General features: G+C 35.6%; 1 protein-coding gene across 2 annotated transcripts in view; it reads left to right on the forward strand.

Moving 5' to 3' along the window:
• SPOPL (speckle type BTB/POZ protein like) overlaps positions 1 to 16759 on the forward strand; it is a 37513-nt gene extending 20754 nt beyond the window's left edge. The window contains exons 5-11 of one of the 2 annotated variants that reach the window (XR_012777010.1): positions 1006 to 1133; positions 5737 to 5914; positions 6009 to 6064; positions 7716 to 7838; positions 10080 to 10222; positions 10307 to 10465; positions 12488 to 12626. Coding sequence is in view for 1 of the 2 variants with exons in the window: in XM_075511393.1 (XP_075367508.1) it covers positions 1006 to 1133; positions 5737 to 5914; positions 6009 to 6064; positions 7716 to 7838; positions 10080 to 10222; positions 10307 to 10360; positions 12488 to 12632 (827 nt within the window). In the remaining variant the exon portion in view is untranslated. Of the gene's footprint in view, positions 1 to 1005; positions 1134 to 5736; positions 5915 to 6008; positions 6065 to 7715; positions 7839 to 10079; positions 10223 to 10306; positions 10466 to 12487 lie in introns of both variants that reach the window. The other variant, XM_075511393.1, reaches the window with a different exon arrangement.
• Positions 16760 to 17116: the final 357 nt, after the last annotated feature.

Here is a 17116-nt window from a genome sequence, read left to right on the forward strand (position 1 = left end):
ATTTACCATCTGCTTCTGGAGATGCTCTGTTTTTATTTATAGAGTATAATGATGCCTGACTGTAGATGTCCTTTGTAAATTGATAATTCATGCATAGACTGCTGCTTCAGGTGATGAAGCTGTGTATAAAATAGGTAACGAACCAACAATTTAACTTTATTAGAAAGAAGAAAAATACAATTACTCTTTTATGCTACTTTATTTTTGTAGGTTTTGTATCCTTAAATTGCTACTGATCACTTAATTTCAGAGGGTTAACACCGGTTCTTGCTGATAACAGTGAAAGCTACCAAGTTAACTGTAGTGTAGAGAAGTCACTTTCCTGATGTCTTTATTTTGGACACCGTAGAAGAATGCGCTCTCTCTCTCTCTCTCTCTCTCAGATTAGCAAATCTGATAGATTAAAAAAAATAACTCTCATAGCTATGGCTAAAAGGTAAATATAGATAATATCTTTTTATGACCAAAGAAATAGTTTGTTACTTGAAAGCTTTTATTTCTGTTTTGCTTTTTTAATGCTTTTACTGTATTTCAAAATAATTTCAACCTGTGAAACAAGATTTTTCATTTCAGGAAGAAGTCAAAACAGATTGTTATGACAACTGCAGAAGTGTTGTCAGAATGCATTTGTGATGACAAATTCATTGTAATGGTACTTCCCTGTGAACAGTTTCTGTTTTGACACATTGGAATTCTTAAACATTAACTGAAAAACTCCTCTCATGCTGGATGGTGCCTAAGATAACATCTAAGGAGATGATATGGTTTGAATTGCAAATTGTGCTCTACTAAGTTCTACCAAGTGTTTTATAAAATAACACTATTACAACATTTAAAAAAATTTTAATCAGTTGTGGGTGTCCTAAAAATGTGACACACATGATCCAAATGTGTTAAATTGCTTCATTTTTGGATTAACACTTAGCCTTAATACAGACTTTTTAGGTGTTATTATTTGTTAATATTTTTATTTAACTTGCTTTATTTGTACATAACTTTTATCAGAAAGCCAAAGAGCGTATCGATTTGTGCAAGGCAAGGACTGGGGTTTTAAGAAATTTATCCGAAGAGATTTTTTACTAGATGAAGCTAATGGTCTTCTACCAGATGACAAGCTTACATTATTTTGTGAGGTGGGTATAGTTTAAGTGGTAAGCTTTTACATAAAATATTTTCTGCTCTAATAAATAGAGGTTTATGTTGATTTAAACAGTAATGTGCTATACAAGTTGTCTTCTGTAAACTATAAATATGGTAAGATACACATTTACTTGCTTTGTCTGCATTGTATTTTGTTTTTTGATATACATACACTGAAATGTAGAATAAGTCTGAATTGATCACTTGTAAGCTGTTGGTCTTCTCCATGAATCTGCCAGGATTGCATTAGAATCGACTATAGACTTATTTATGCAAAAGGTGACTGATATGTGCTGTCTGTAGTAGTAGTAGTATTTTACTGAAGTTACTTTTATTTAAAGAAATTGTATTTGGAATTATAGGATTGTGTTTCACTGGATAAGCAAAAGAAAATATCTACATGTTGGTTCACATTATAAAAAAAAAAAATCAACTAATTGTCACAATCTGTATTCCTGTAATATCATAATTGATGGCTTTAACCAATGAACAGGTCTTTCAAGTAAATTAAACACTTTATTTTTATAGTATTTGTTACATTTTGTTTTTTGAACGAGTGCATATATCCTGTAGAAGGACTGCTTAATACTGAGAATTAATATTGAGGTCCGTGGTATAAATTTAACTTCATGGTGTATCGTGGGTCACTTCTATAATATCAGTTATGTTGGTAACCTAAATTGTCATATTAAAATTCAGTAAAATGCTTACTCAGTGTTAAAAATGGAGACTAGAGAAAGTTGCAATGTAAGTACAGTGTATGTTAAATATACATTGGCCAGTTATCTTTGCTGCCATAAAGTGATTAGTGGCTTAGGAGGATGATAGATGTTCTAACTGCTAATAAGTTTGCTTTGATCTGTGTATTTACAGGAAATGTGTAAAATTGTCTTGGCAAGTTTACAATTTAATTATATGTCATTATGCTGTGTAGGAAGAATAATTGAAATGTGGCCCCTGAGACTAGATATTGCAAATATAGTGCATCTTATTTTCACTTAGACAAGTTAAATTAGCTGCATGATAAACTTGTTATGAATACAATTATTTGGGTGATAAAAGTACACGTAACAAGTGTTTTATGGTTCTGTAAAGATACTTTCGAGTATTTGCTTATTTTAAGTTTTCCTAGTAATGAATACTTTGATGTAAACAAACAGCTCTTAAAAAATTGTGTGGTTTTGGAAATAGGTCACTATCTAATTTTAGAGATAGTTTGTTTAAAAACAAAACAAAACAAAAAAACCCCAACAACAACAAAAAAACCAAATTGAACAAATACTGAATTTTCCAGAAAAATGTTATTTGCATTTTGATGCTAATCTTTAAGTATAACTGTGTTTCCCTACAAAACTTCTTGATGTTTTAAATGTGAGTGGCTTTTGTGAAGTGTTTGACCTACCCTGATTATAGATGCTGAAGGAAGTACAACATTGAGCTGTGCACAGTGAGGATGTTAAAATAACTTCTGGCTTGTTTCAGGCTAAAGCAAAAAAATTGGAAATCCAAATATTTTAAAAATTTGTTTATTCGGATGTGTTCTAGCTCTTTAGCTGTCATTAGAAATAACAGATGTTGTTTGAAGGACCTGTTTCTATAGACAAGTCTGAAGTTTTTGTCCTTTTAAAATTTAACTGTAAGTTCTAATTTCTGTGTTTGCCTTCTTTCTTGTATCCTAGTTGGAAGACTGACTTACCACTTCTTAAAACTATATTGCACTTGGCTTGATAACACTTACCAGATATAGTAGGTATTTAGTAAAGGTCGCTGAGTACCACGTTGGCTGGAGTAAAGGCTGGCTCTTCTTTTCTCCCTGTTGTGTTGCAGAAGGATTATTTGGTCTTCCTTGGCAGCAAAGATATTCCTTCTGTGTTGCTGAACATTCTTAAGATCAGTTGTATATGGCCTTGGATTGGAAACTGAAAGGTTAAGTTAAATACTTTGCAAAGTCTGGTGTTGCCACTGACAAGTGACCTATTGATTAAATACAACCTCATAATTTTATTTTTTTTTAAGCAAACTGGTCTTTGTTTCACTCAGTTCTCACTTTCCATATAATCTGAAATTACTGAAGCCTTGTGAGTATTTTCATTTGCTAATAGAATAGTAAATTCTCTGCAGGGATGTTTTTCCTAGTGAGTGCTTTCACAGATCTCTTACCTGGCTTAGGTTGAGAGAGTAGTCTAGGGTACCACTTACATCATCTTTACTATTAGATCACCACAGATTCAAAACCCAGAAAATTATACACATTATCCATGTAAACTGTCGTCACACAGAGAACTTGTTCAAGTCCTAGTTTATACATTTTTATATACCCTTACACATGAGGGTATGTAATACAAACAGGACCTGTGCCCCTAAAGTATGCATGCTGTGCACAAGCTGCATGTCGGATAGCTTCCTGAGAAGAAAAGTAAATCAGGCCTTGTGGAGTACCTGGAAATCCTGGCTAGATTGCTACTGCTCTTTAAGATAGGTTGTTCACTATTAGTTCTAGCATCTCCTTACCCTGCAGTTTAGTGAAGAAATACCTTCACTCTTGTGAGTGATTTTTATGAACACAACTCTAAGGTGCCTGAAGTAAGTGTTTGGTATCAGATGTTGAGACAATCATAACCCAGTCACTTTTAGCCGAAGATGAGTTTTCAGTAGTTTTATGGGATTGACTTGACTGGATTTCAGCTTGATTTAAATAAATTTTAAAAAAGATAATGCACTTGATTTTAAGTATACCATCCGGACAAGTGAGATACGAAATACCAGACCTCTGTAAGTGTTTGTTTGTATTGAGGATCTTTAAAAGTTGTTACAACCTACAGAGAATACATGCCAGGCCATTCAGATGTAGGAGACTTGAATTAAAATTTTGCTCGGATTATATCTTAAAAGGATGGTTCATAGCAAATTGTTGCATTGCACAACTATCAATATATACTAGAAACTATTCTAAAATAGCAGAAGCTTGGAACATCAGAGGTCAGTTTAAGTACACACAAAGCACGTGTAGATGACCTTCCTAGGCACTGTCTACAGCTAACAAGAGGATGCTGTGCGCACAACTGGGATCATGAACTTTGAGTCAAGTCTCTGGAGAAGCAGAACTCTCCTTTGGCAACAGAAGACTAGCTTTGCTAAGCTAAAACTCCGTTTGTGTGTATGTGTATCTCCTGAAATTACTCTGTGTGTATGAAAACTGTGAAATAGAGTACACAATAGCTCTATAGATCTTTTGATGTTACAAATGTATAGCCTTACTGTGAAGGTGGAATTTCGCAGTGCTTTGGGGTATTTTTTTTCCTTTTAAAAGGTGGAAGAATATAAAGGAATTTCTTATAATCACGAGGGAGTATGGGATGAAACAGGGAATTAGGCAATGATTGAAATCCCCAGGCTGCTGTCTTAATTGGATCATCCTCCTCTTCTGATCTGGAGTTTGGTTTGCAGTGCTCTGACTTTCTGTGAAGCTTAGCTGTGCTATTTTTGCTTTATGCCAGATTTATTCCAGATGCTCTGCCTCTGGAAATCAAACAAAGCACTGATCTTAACAGTATCAGCATTTTGTCTTAATATATAATCCTAATTTTCTGTATTTGGGAGATGCAGTGATCAAGATATTGTAGTATGGCGCTGCTCTTTGCAAAGGTTTTCTTCAGGCGTGTGCTCTCAGACAACAGAAGTAAAACCTTCTGAGCTCTTCTGTTTTCCCAACATACTGATTAAAAGGACTTAGTATGTAAAAATACCTGAAAAAAGCAAGTAAGAATGTTACTATCCTGTTTACTTCTTATGCGAAAGACTTAAACATGGGGAATAACGGCAATATATTCACTTCAGATGCACATATTTCACAGTTTTCTTAACTAGTTCTGTACAAAAATTACATCCTGTAAGCATGCATTTCATTATTGAAGTTACTTACGTACTACATCTTATATTTCATTGACTTATATTTCTAAAGTAATGGCTTTTAATCTCGTTTGGAAGACAATCACTCATGATTCCTGCCTCAGCTGGACACAGTAAAATGAAATAATGAAGGAGCTATGTTACTTGCACTTAGTTTGCATTATCACATTGCAGGTTAAGTATGAACTTACTGTAATTAAAATTAGGAATATCATACTATTCAAAATTTCTGTGGATTATTCTTAGGAAACTTTTCTGTGATCTTGTGATCCTGATGATCTGTTTAGAATTTTATATTGTATATATTTTAGTTAAATGTGTGAAGAGTGAATTTATCTCTGAAATAGTGTTAACTACTTTTTGATCCCACTGGTATCCCAAGAACCGTATCTGTCCTTGACTTGTTTACTTTGGCATTTGTCAGGTGGCATGTGGTATTGTGCTCTTTCTTTTTGTTTTGGTTGGATAAATACACAATATTAGAGTCTCTAAGTAAAGCCCCTATTTGTTTTATGTTACTTACAAGTAAACTATAAAGCATTGGTTTATGGTTCCGGCCTAATGCCGGAATCACCACTTTTTTTTGCTTTGCTTTGGAATTGCTGAAATTTTAGCAATAGGTACTGTAATTTAATTATTATTGGCATTCAGTTATGAAGGAGTTGTCTTGCTGTGATTTTCTGTTAGGTAAGCGTGGTCCAAGACTCAGTAAATATATCAGGACAGTCTAATACAAACACTTTGAAGGTACCTGAATGTCGACTAGCAGAAGATTTAGGGAATCTCTGGGAAACAACAAGATTTACAGATTGCAGTTTTTATGTAGGAGGACAAGAATTCAAAGCTCATAAATCTGTCCTTGCAGGTACTTTCTACTTTTGTATTGCTATTATTTTGTAATTAAAATTGCTAAAAGTTTAAAATTTGATTATATTTAATATTTACTTTCCTTGCTACAGCACGATCTCCAGTTTTTAATGCAATGTTTGAACATGAAATGGAGGAAAGCAAAAAGGTAAGCCTTACTGAAAACTTTACATGTAAATATTTGTACCTTGTGAAAAAGGGAGAAGTTGCAGAAAACTTGACGTATTGCAAGTTGAAGATGAGTACTGCGTGGTGCTGCATGAGTGGAGAATGTACTACTCCTGAACGCTTTCCCGGTGAATTTTGTGGGAGTTTCTTTGTGTGGGAAGAGCAGATAGGGCTGACTGTGGGGAGGTTCTGGAGGATTTATTCTTTCAAAGTACTTGTGTCTGCCCTAGATCAGGTTTTTAACATTAGCTACTGATGTAATTGACCTAGTAGTCTCTGCCCCTTTTTGCTTTAGTTTATACCTTCACTTAAGCCAATTTGAGTTGCTATGGTTTTGCTATAGTATATTAAAACATTTTATATGGTAGCTGGGACACAAAGAAACAACAGGTGAATTATGACTCGAATTAAGCCCTGAGGCAGTGAAGCACTCCTTTTCATTCAGTTTCTGCATGCACTTGACCTGTATAAGTGTGTTGGATGGATAGTTACTTAATCAGCACAGAGGGCTGCTTCTGCTTTTATGCACTTGATATCTCCCACAGCGAGGAGGAGTTCGTCTTTCATGGAGAAGAATATCTAAAATGGGTTGGTTATAGGCAGAATCCATGAAAACGTAAGGAACTGATCAGCTCACTAGAGGATTGTAATAGATGATCATCACTTAGTCTTGGAGGCTGCAATGATGCCACTTGTGTGAACAATACATCAGGTGAATATGGTGCTGTAGTACAGTTGAGTTTCTCAAACGTGGCATTTTTCTTCCCTGCACTTCTCCAATCTGGAAGCTTTCACAGGTAGAATTAGAATATTGGAAGCATTTTATTGGGATTTCTGGACTGAAAGAAACCCAGACATGTCCCGGCTTCAGTAACGTGCCGTGCTGGGGGCCTTTGCCTTCATGTTAGCAGTAAATCTCCAGTGCAGCCCTGCTTCTAAATACCATGTGTGGTTCAGGGGATAGAAAGCAGAACATGTACATCTGATGTGTTGATAGCCTATGATTTTTGTACCCCATTCAAAAGTCTGGTGCTTGCTTCTACATCCTTGACATAATTTCCTACTTCGTTAGTTGCTTATAGGGGATACTATTAGAGGATGGGGTCAAGTATGCAATACCACAGATTTGTTAGGAAGACCTTTAGCTACATGATGTCAGATTTGCTTTGTTTGCTTTTTGGATTCTGAGAACAAAATGTAGGCTGTGTTGACTCAATTTAAGTCGAGCCAAAAATGGCTCACTTTCTGTCTGCTGCTCTGACTTCTAATATTCCAAGCACATCATTGTAGGGTTGGAAGCTCAGCAGCACTTTTAAATGTTCCTGAAACTGTGCCTTGATTTTTATGTACACCCTGTGCAATAGAGTCCAGAGTTCGACATTTCTAGAAAAAAGTTGCAATTACTTTTTATTGCCTAAGGTTTTCCAACTGATTTCTACCTGACGTTAAGAGCTACTGATTTTGATTACTTTCTGCTTAATATTGTTGAATGTTAACTTAAATTTGTAAGGATTTTGTATGATGGATGGCAAATGAAAACTTGTAGCATGTATGCAGATGATATTTGATATGTTCACTTTAAAGTTGTAGCTAAATTCCAGAGGCTTTTATTGATTCTTCTTCTTTACCAGAATCGTGTAGAAATAAATGATGTAGACCCTGAAGTTTTTAAAGAAATGATGAGATTCATTTACACAGGAAAAGCACCAAACCTTGAAAAAATGGCTGACAATTTGTTGGCAGCTGCAGACAAAGTAAGTAATTGACTTCTAAGTTCTCAAACCTGATGTCTGCTTGTGGAATGTTCTTCTAAAAAAGATATATCTTTTTTCATATTGATACATATTCTGATTTTTTTTAAATGTGAGAAACAAATCTCATCAGAAATGGAGCAAAATGGGAAAGAATAGACTTTTTTAACAGTAGAAGGCTAATAAATCTTTCTGGACTAGAAGTGTTTCAGATATGACATTTATTATCCAAATTTTTTTACAAATTGGGACCATTAGTATGATTTGGAGGATCGGTCTTGAATAAAATGTATCCTAGATCTTTATATTCTTGAAGAGGATTTATACAAGTGTTTTGAATTAACTGTGCTCCCTAAAGTACTGCTACTTCAGAACTTTCATCTTTTTGTCTTCCCTACAAACGTAATAGTTCTAATAATTAATCTTTCCTGTATTGGGATCTTGTATTTTCTTTAAACTGTTGCTCTGTGAAATACTTTTTCTACTATAATTTTTGAGATGAGGGGACTTAGCACAGCAATTACGGTGAGATTATTCCCTTTCATATCATAATTTACAGTTTTCTAACTTTTTAAAAACTTGACCCAATACCTTGTTTTTTCTTCACTGCTCCACAGCTTGAGTTGAAATTTTAGTTAGCTATCCTCAGAGGACACACAGTTGCCTTTCCCTGAGGAGGCATAAGTAGTTTAGAATCCAGAAAATACTCAGTGTGTTTAATCTGAAACCTTTTCACTCTCAGCTGAGAGTATGGCAATTTCTTAAACTACCTTTGCAATTTCTGAATTGGTTGTGCAATCATATCCATAAAACATTAGTGGTGAAAACTGCTTATTCTCATAATCAATCCTAATATAAGTCATTTAAGATAATAAAAGTCATCCCAGTAGTTAATTTCAAGAAACAGTTATAATTTTTTTTTCTGGCAACTTAATGTGTTCTATTTTTTCAAGATTTCTTGACTTGGCACTGCCCTGGCTTTGGTGACTTACCACTCTTATTCTTTTCACCTCTCATTGCCAGCGTCTCATCTTCCAAAACTGGTTGTGTTTTGTGTACACCCAAGCAGGAAGGTGAAATGGTGTTATTTTATGAATGCTGGCTTTTATTTAGGGCATAATTGATAAATGTAGATAATATTATACAGTACAGTTGTATGATTGTCTACAATAGCAGGAAATAAAAATGGTGAGCTAGGAGGTCCCTATAGCTTTTTGTAACAGTTAAACAGCTAGAAACTGTCTGCTATTCCTTCTGAACGTGAAGTAATCTAAAAATGAGTGTTCTGCATATTACCAAAGGCATTACACTGCTGTATTACCTGTTAAGTACAGATTTGTTATAATTGATACTTATTTACTCTAAATAGAGGTATCCTGAGAAGTAGTATAGTAAATAAAATGAAAATAAAAATGCATAGGTCTAGAAACATAGACGTTAGCCCAATAATTTGACTTTTCTTCAATGGTATTTCTTTGTTGCGTAGAACAGTGGCTAATACAAATGTATGAGTGGTAATTTGAATGTATGCCACTTATACATCTAAAATTCTTTTTGGACTTCAAAACCATATCTGAAAGGTGCTAAACTAAATGGGATGGGTAAGATCTCAGTAGATATGTATACAGCTGAATGAAACCTGTTCAGACTGTGACACCCTTCAAAAAAAAAGCACAGTTTATTCATGCAAAGTATGATATGGGAATGTAATTATTTTACATCAATTTTCTGGTATCCTGTGTCAAAGGTATGGAAGAAATTAAGAAATTCAGAGCTGGGGGTGGGGGTAAACTTGGAACAAGCTATTTTCAAACAGGCTAATGTATTTTTCCCTCGGACAGTTTCATAAAACTTTTCCATTGTATAATTTCTTGCCCCTCGCTTTGAGATGTAAACCTGTCTAATGATGATTTTGATAAAGAGCTCGTGTCTGTTCCTTGCTCTTCCTCCCTTACCAAACTGAAGGGAAAAGAAAACTTCTAAATGAGTTATTTTTGTTGTTTTAATAAAAGTTCTCCCAGTAAAGCATTTGATCAGTTTGTGTCAAGCCTAATGCATGTCTTGCCATTTGAGGACTCTTCAATGCAGCCTATTGAACTTTGAATTACCTGTTTGGAAGCGGTTTGATCTTAAGCTTGGGAGGCACCAAGCATTTTCATGACTCAAACTGTCTTAAAAAATGTAGAGATAATGGTAGAAAGAATGAGTTTGAAGAATGATTAGTGTAGTTTTTTCTTTTATCAGTATGCACTGGAACGGCTGAAGGTCATGTGTGAGGAAGCACTCTGTAGTAACCTCTCGGTAGAAAATGTTGCTGACATTCTTATCCTCGCAGATTTGCACAGCGCTGAACAGTTAAAAGCACAAGCAATAGACTTTATTAACAGGCAAGTAATATTTATGAGACTCTAAATATATTTGTATTTATGCTTTGTGTACTTTTTCAATATTAGCGCAGTTCTTTCTTACAGGTGCAGTGTTCTTAGACAACTTGGGTGTAAAGATGGGAAAAACTGGAATAGCAAGTAAGTTCCCCTGCCTCACGATGTTCTGTACAAACACTGCTAAATAGACTGCAGATCTTAAGAACTGTTGCTTCATTTCCACACTACTGAGGCCAGTCACTGACTGTAAGTAAAGTAGGATTCAGCAGATGCTACCCTGGTTATGATTGTGACTTCCCCTTTAAATGACAGGGAGAGTTAACTGCCCTCCAGTGCGAGATCGTAACAGTAGCTGGTTTTCATTCCTCTCCTAGGGACATATCAGTGCTGCGAGATGGTGGCAGCAGCCACCACAAGAGAAAGGAAAGCATCCTCTTGACTAACCAGGTTTATGCCTGGAGGAGTGGCAACCCCAGTGCGGTTTCACGACTTGCTTAGGTCAATCTGAGCCTGCAGTATTTCCAAAGAAAGGAGGGCAGTTGCTCTTTTTGCCTTCGGCAACATGTTTGTGCACCTTCCCACATGCCAGCACTAGTACTCTTGAGGCCACACAACTAGTCAGTCAGGTCCCTCTGATCTGGCTGACTCTAAGTAGTCATGCCTACACTGGAAATAGATTGAGAATATGTGGCTCAGGCTGTAGGTGTGATTGCAGCATATACTTGGAACAGCTCAAGTGAATCACGGAATAGAAGACAGCCAGCTTCAGAATAGCCAGTGGTAGGCTGAAACAGTAAAAGGACAGCAGAATCTTAGCGTCAGAATCTCCAGAGAAGTTAAAAGCTGTGTTGTACCAGTTACTTTAAAATCGGAGTGTTTCTCCTTTTTTAAAAAAAAAAAAAAAGTCTTTACAGGCCTAATGATTGAGCCTGATGTGGAAGAGGAAGGTAGTGGTAGAACAGAAATAGTAAAATACCAGTAGAAAAACTAATAAAGTCAGAATACGTAACAATATAAGCTAGTTGATGTGTTCCTTCTCAAGTGACTTGGAACTTAGTGAGCTGACTTCCATCTTGGATAATTGCTAGTGAAGATGCTGGTCATCTTTGTTTCACCTAAAGCGTCTACAATAAATCAGGGAAACAATGTGAGAGGACCTGGCTTAATTTACTGAGGCTGAGCACCAGGGAGTCTGAACTTTGGTTTCTCAAGGCACCTACCTTTACTGACTTGCAGTAGAAGATTAAAGGCTTGCATTAGAAATCTGCAAAAGGTTTTTGAGAGATTGTATAGTGTAGAGGTCAGCTGCTAACTTTATGCTTGACAGTGTTCCTGAAACAGTATGAGGGTGCTCATGAAAGGCTTTTGAAGAGGCAGGGCAATGGAGACTTGGGATTGATGCATAAGCTGTTGGTTCCAAATTACAAATTTATCCCGTGTCAATGTGGCATGCATCCCAACCAGCGTAATATTCTTCATGTGCAGAGTGAATTTTATGCTTTTGTTTTATACTATTTCACAAAAAGGTAAATATATACATTGAGTAAATACATTGTTTTTAAATCTCCTGGATGTCAATGTGATACTTGCTGAAATCTGTTGTTGCTTCTGTATTAGTTAAAAATTGACAGTGGCCATTGAAAGCCATTCTGAATGTAGTCCGTGATCTTGTACTGAAGAAAGAGTGAATATGCTCAAGTATGCTCCACTGGTACTCAAACTGTGAGCTCCCAGTGAAAGGTTCTGTAGTCAGCCAGCTAATCTGTCTTCATGGCTCTTCTAGTATATGAACTACATCATTTTTGCTGCAGTTTCAGCTGATTCATCTTGTCATCCTTCTCTCTCCGCAAATTGAGCATGCCCTTTTATGTAATGAGATTATCATGTCTTCCCTTGCTTTTCTTCTCTGCACTAGACCTCATTTTCTTCTAGTTTTCCACTTACCATCTTTATTGTTTTTCCTGAGCAATTTCAAGGCGGTTATCTTACACGGTGCCCAGTCTTGGACTCGGTTCTCTAGCTGAGGTCTTGCTGGTACCGAGTAGAGCGGAATAAGTACCCTATGTCCTACATGTGATGGCATTAATATACCTGAATTACAATTTGCTGCTGCTTCCCAATGGCACTGTTACTGGCATTCATAAAGTTTGTCTCGTAATGCTCAACTGCTCGCCTGCAGTAGTTCTGCCTTGCCTGCTCTTCTCCACTGTGCGTTTGTGCATTTGGTTTGTAAAATTGTGTGACTATTCTTAATACTTCTGTTTTCAGCCAAGCAACAGACATAATGGAAACAGCAGGCTGGAAGTCCATGATCCACTCCCACCCTCACTTAGTAGCAGAGGCCTTTCGCGCACTAGCATCTGCACAGTGTCCACAGTTTGGCATTCCACGCAAACGGCTAAAACAGTCATGAAAGCTTCCATGAACTTTAGAGAAATTGAATTGACTCTACTCCTCCATGTCCAGAGGTGTTTTCACAAACCATAACAAGAGTTTTTGTTATCCTTGTCCACAGAACAGAAGCTGAAAAAGCCTATTGTTTGCTTTTCAGATGGATAATTTATGGTTTAATCCTCAGCTTTAAATTAGACTGATTACTCTAATTCACTGAAAGGCCTTAAATTATCTTCAATGACTCTCTAGTCCATATAGTCTAATGTATCTTGATTTTTTTATTATTATTTTTTAATGTGCCTTGTCTTTGACTAGGCTCTGCAGGATTGCACTAGCTCCATAATGCAGTAAAGTTGATAACTGAAGATTAATTTTTGAAAGGGATCTTCCATTATTTTCAGAAGAAAAAAAAAAATGATTATAGTTTGGTCCTGTGCTAACTGGAAGGTTTTAACTAGCCTCTCATTAAAAGCGCTTGAACCAGAGGCACATAATGTACCCTAGACAAGTGCTAAATATAGGGAGAGCCTGTTTACCTTCAGAGAATGCCTACAGGCTATTTATGGCAATATACTGCTTTGAACATAATTTATTTTTCATTGTGGGGGCAAATATGCAATGGTTTGGCCCAAAAATGTATTTTCATTACAGTTTGTAATGCTTATTGTGTGTGTGTCAAAGCTGTCCAAATGGTAAAAAGAAACACAGACTAAACCTCTTGCTTGTGTTTCTTTAAGGTCCATCATTAGTTTACATTTAATGCAGAACTGAACGAGAGGTAAAGAGTTCAATGTGAAAACAGAATAGTATTGTATATGGAAAAATATATCCCACTTGTATGGTTACATAGAAAAGTAAAGGATGCATAGAATGACCAAATGTAAATTGAAGAAATGGGCCAAATGGATTCTGAATATGCACTTTTAATGTGTAACTTTTGTATGTTGTGTGGTACATATATATTTTGCTTTTGATGAATTAATGAGGTACAGGTAATTGTGGCTTAACTTTTTAGATACATTTTGAGATGCCCACAGCCACATGGGATTTAGTTTTGTTAGAAAAGTAAAGCATGTCTTTTTAAGACTCAACTGAAGGTGGCTATTGCAAGCTTTCATATTTAAGTAACAGAATATTTTCGCTTATTTGAAAGAGGCATGTGAATGGTAAAATTTTGAAGGGATTTTTCTCATCTTGACATATGCGCACAGCTTCCATTAACACCTAAGGAGGTTATGTACACATCAAGAGGAATGTTTCCCTGAAATGTCAGATGGTATTTGCAAGCAGAGACTTGCTCAGTCTTGCATTTCAGTTATTGTACTAGCATTGTGGATGGTATTGAAATTCTGCATAATGTGAAAAGGATGAAACATTTGTAAACTGCTTGTCATGGGCCAGTTCTTTATTATATGAACCTTAGCTTTAATACCAACATCCTCGGTGTTTGATAGCTTTGTTTACAATTGGGAGGAAAAGTCTGCAGTAGTGCACACTCTAAATGTTTCCTGAGTTATTGCATTGAGTTTACTGTAATAGTGATAATATGCTATATTTCTTTTTTGGGAAGATTTGGGTTTAGCAGTGGGGAATGGGAGGAGATCTCACCTAATTTATAAACATATTTGCAAAAGGGTTTTAGTTTGCCTATTAAAAAGAAGTTATGCAGAGAGGAGAGAGGAAGAATTTCAGATTGTTTACTATCTCAAAATCTTATCTCCATCCTCATTTCATTGAGATTCATCTGAATTGCTCTGAATGAAATTTTTAGAGGAAAGAGTATATAGTTTTATACTTTGGCATCTAATAAACCATTAGCAAAGGTAAATTGGAAAAAATGCCCAGTCCAATTCTGAAGAATAAAATAACCTCTAAACATGCATTTTCATCTTACCTTCTAACTAAATCTTTATGATGGATAAAGTGTAAAATCAGAAACTTTAATAGTACGTAAGGCATCAAATTATATATTTAGAGATTTATCCTTTTATCAATTTTTAAATATTTATCTAAAATAAGGTCTCATAAGCATTCTTCACAGTAAGATGTAAAGGTAATTGTTCCCTCCAAAATAGTGATGTTTTTGCTGCACTGTGTAATGCGTTAGGACTATATATCCTCATACTCATCACTGGTAAAACTTGCAGCTCTAACATACAAAGTGACTTGAATATTTAATGCTGTAATGATTGTCCAGTTCAGCTTGTTCTAAAGTAACAACATACAGTAATCTAGTGGAAAGCTTAAGGACTTTTATGAAGACTTTTTTTTTTTTAGAACCTTAATACACTTTGTACCAAAAAATGTCAGACACTGTGCTGTAATATTATCTACATCATAGAGTGTCCACTTTTCAAGTCAGGCAGTGTATACCATACATTACACTAACAGGAAAAAAAACCCCATGATAATTGATCTGTTTAGATTTGATTTTATTTATTATGTATGTTTTCAAGTTTTGTCAGCTCTTAAGAAAAAGGTAGAACAGTTGCTGTATTCTTAAGTGAGTGCACTAATTATTCACCTCTTCTATTCTTTAATTAACTACATGCAGTGTTCTCACTGGAACAGGGTAGCTGGTAATTACAACCTTCTTCAGATTCAGTAGCTTGTTTTTATTACCCACATCTCAAGAGCTTGCCCTTCAAAACCTCAGTTGTCAGTTCTAAGTGCAGCAGATATAAAACTATCTAATACAACGGACAGTTTTTCCAGGCTGAAATCTTAGGGGTTTTTTTCTTAGTTTTATATACAGATTAGGAATATCATGTATGAAGGTGCCATGTTTTGGCTTGCCAACACTACTCCCTCAGATATATGTGAATCATCGCTTCCATACTTTTCTGGGGAGAACCCTGCATGTGTCCTGTGTGTGCGTGCGCGTGTGTGTATGACTGTGTGGTGTTTTTTGTCAAGAATGACTTTCTAAAAATAAGGACTCAATTTGCTGTTAAAATGCTATTATGTATTATATATATTTTTTTTTTCCATTTGAACCTCTCCTAAGGAGATGTTTTGGGTGGAAGATGCTTCAATAAATAATCCTTATTTCCTAGTCCATTTACTGCATGCAGAAGTATGAACACATTGTGCCTTTTTTAGGAAACTGTTGTAATGAAGGGAAGATTTAACAGGATACAAGATCTTTTTAAAAGGTATTTTTAAAAGTGAAGGAGAATGCTATTTGAGACACGATTGAGATGGAAAAGTTATAGATTACCCATTTGAGCTCTGTTGCATGTTGATTCCTGCTTCCTAAATTCAGTTTCACTGAGGTAGAAACAACACAAAAAAAAAAGTGGAGTAAGTATTACAGATACAAGTTGAGTAATGGTATATTTTTGTGAAAATGTGAAAATATTTGCTGTTACAAGATAAGTGTATGTCAAAATGTGATAATCATGGACACAAAGTTAGTTTTACAAGTTACTCTAGTTCTGATGTTTTTCTAAACATTGAGTATTTAGTAGAAAATTCACCTTTTTGCACAGAAGGTCAGTAGAAGACCTACATGGAGATTGTTCCTTTTAAATACTCATGGAAAGGTTTCTCCCTTGGGAGAATAAAACGATGTGCAGTATTTGAAACTGTGTTTCATGAAAGACAGTGAATTGCAATTGTGAGGTATTGCTACCTGAAATATATTGTTGAATTTTGTTGAATTTTACAGTTGGTTAAAATTCCTAAGCTTAACTGATTTATTTTTTTGTAATTGACAAATGGAATGTTAACTGTCCTCTTTGTCTGGTGTTGATAGCATACGTAGTGCAGAGCTTAGCTCCTTAGCTAGCAAGACACTGACTTAGTCTCATAACTTGGCTTCTGCTTACAGTAAATGGACTACGTTTGTAAAGGGAATTTGCTATTTCAAGTGTTTGGCAAGGAACTTCACTGTATTTGTAACCTGGTTTTTGAAGGCTTAAGATCAATGAGTCCTATTTTAGAAATTAAACCAGTGAAATGACTTAGACCTGTTTTGGGGTGGAAATGATTAAGAGAATTCAGATATGTAAACAGTTGTATCAAACCATCCAGCCTTTTTTTATCAGCTGATGTTAATGGTGAAATACTTTTTGTACCTTGTTGCTGAAAATATTTTTGCGTTTCAGCACATCAAGTTACAATAAAGTTGTTACTTATACAGAATGTGTCGGTGTGGCTTGTATGGTTTTTTTTTTCCCTGTATATGTTCACAATGGCTACCTTTGCTTCTCTCCCTTGAGAAGGGTATTTTACCAGCACTGTCCATCAGTCTAGTGTAAAATATACTGCTGTCCTTTTGGAAACCTTTTTGGGGAGGAACATATTGCAGTCTTGCTCTGATCTCCACTAACTTAGTTATTTTTCCATTTTGACACTTTCAAATAACTTAGAGCTCCGAACAGCTTATAACTTGCCTACCTGAGAAATGACTGCCTTTACACAGACTCTGTCAGAACTGATACTTGGTGGGAAGAAGAGTTGATCCTGTGGTAATGAAGATGGGCTTCATGGTTTCTAAGA

Source organism: Mycteria americana, chromosome 9 (genome assembly GCF_035582795.1).
Source record: "Mycteria americana isolate JAX WOST 10 ecotype Jacksonville Zoo and Gardens chromosome 9, USCA_MyAme_1.0, whole genome shotgun sequence".
Taxonomy (NCBI): domain Eukaryota; kingdom Metazoa; phylum Chordata; class Aves; order Ciconiiformes; family Ciconiidae; genus Mycteria; species Mycteria americana.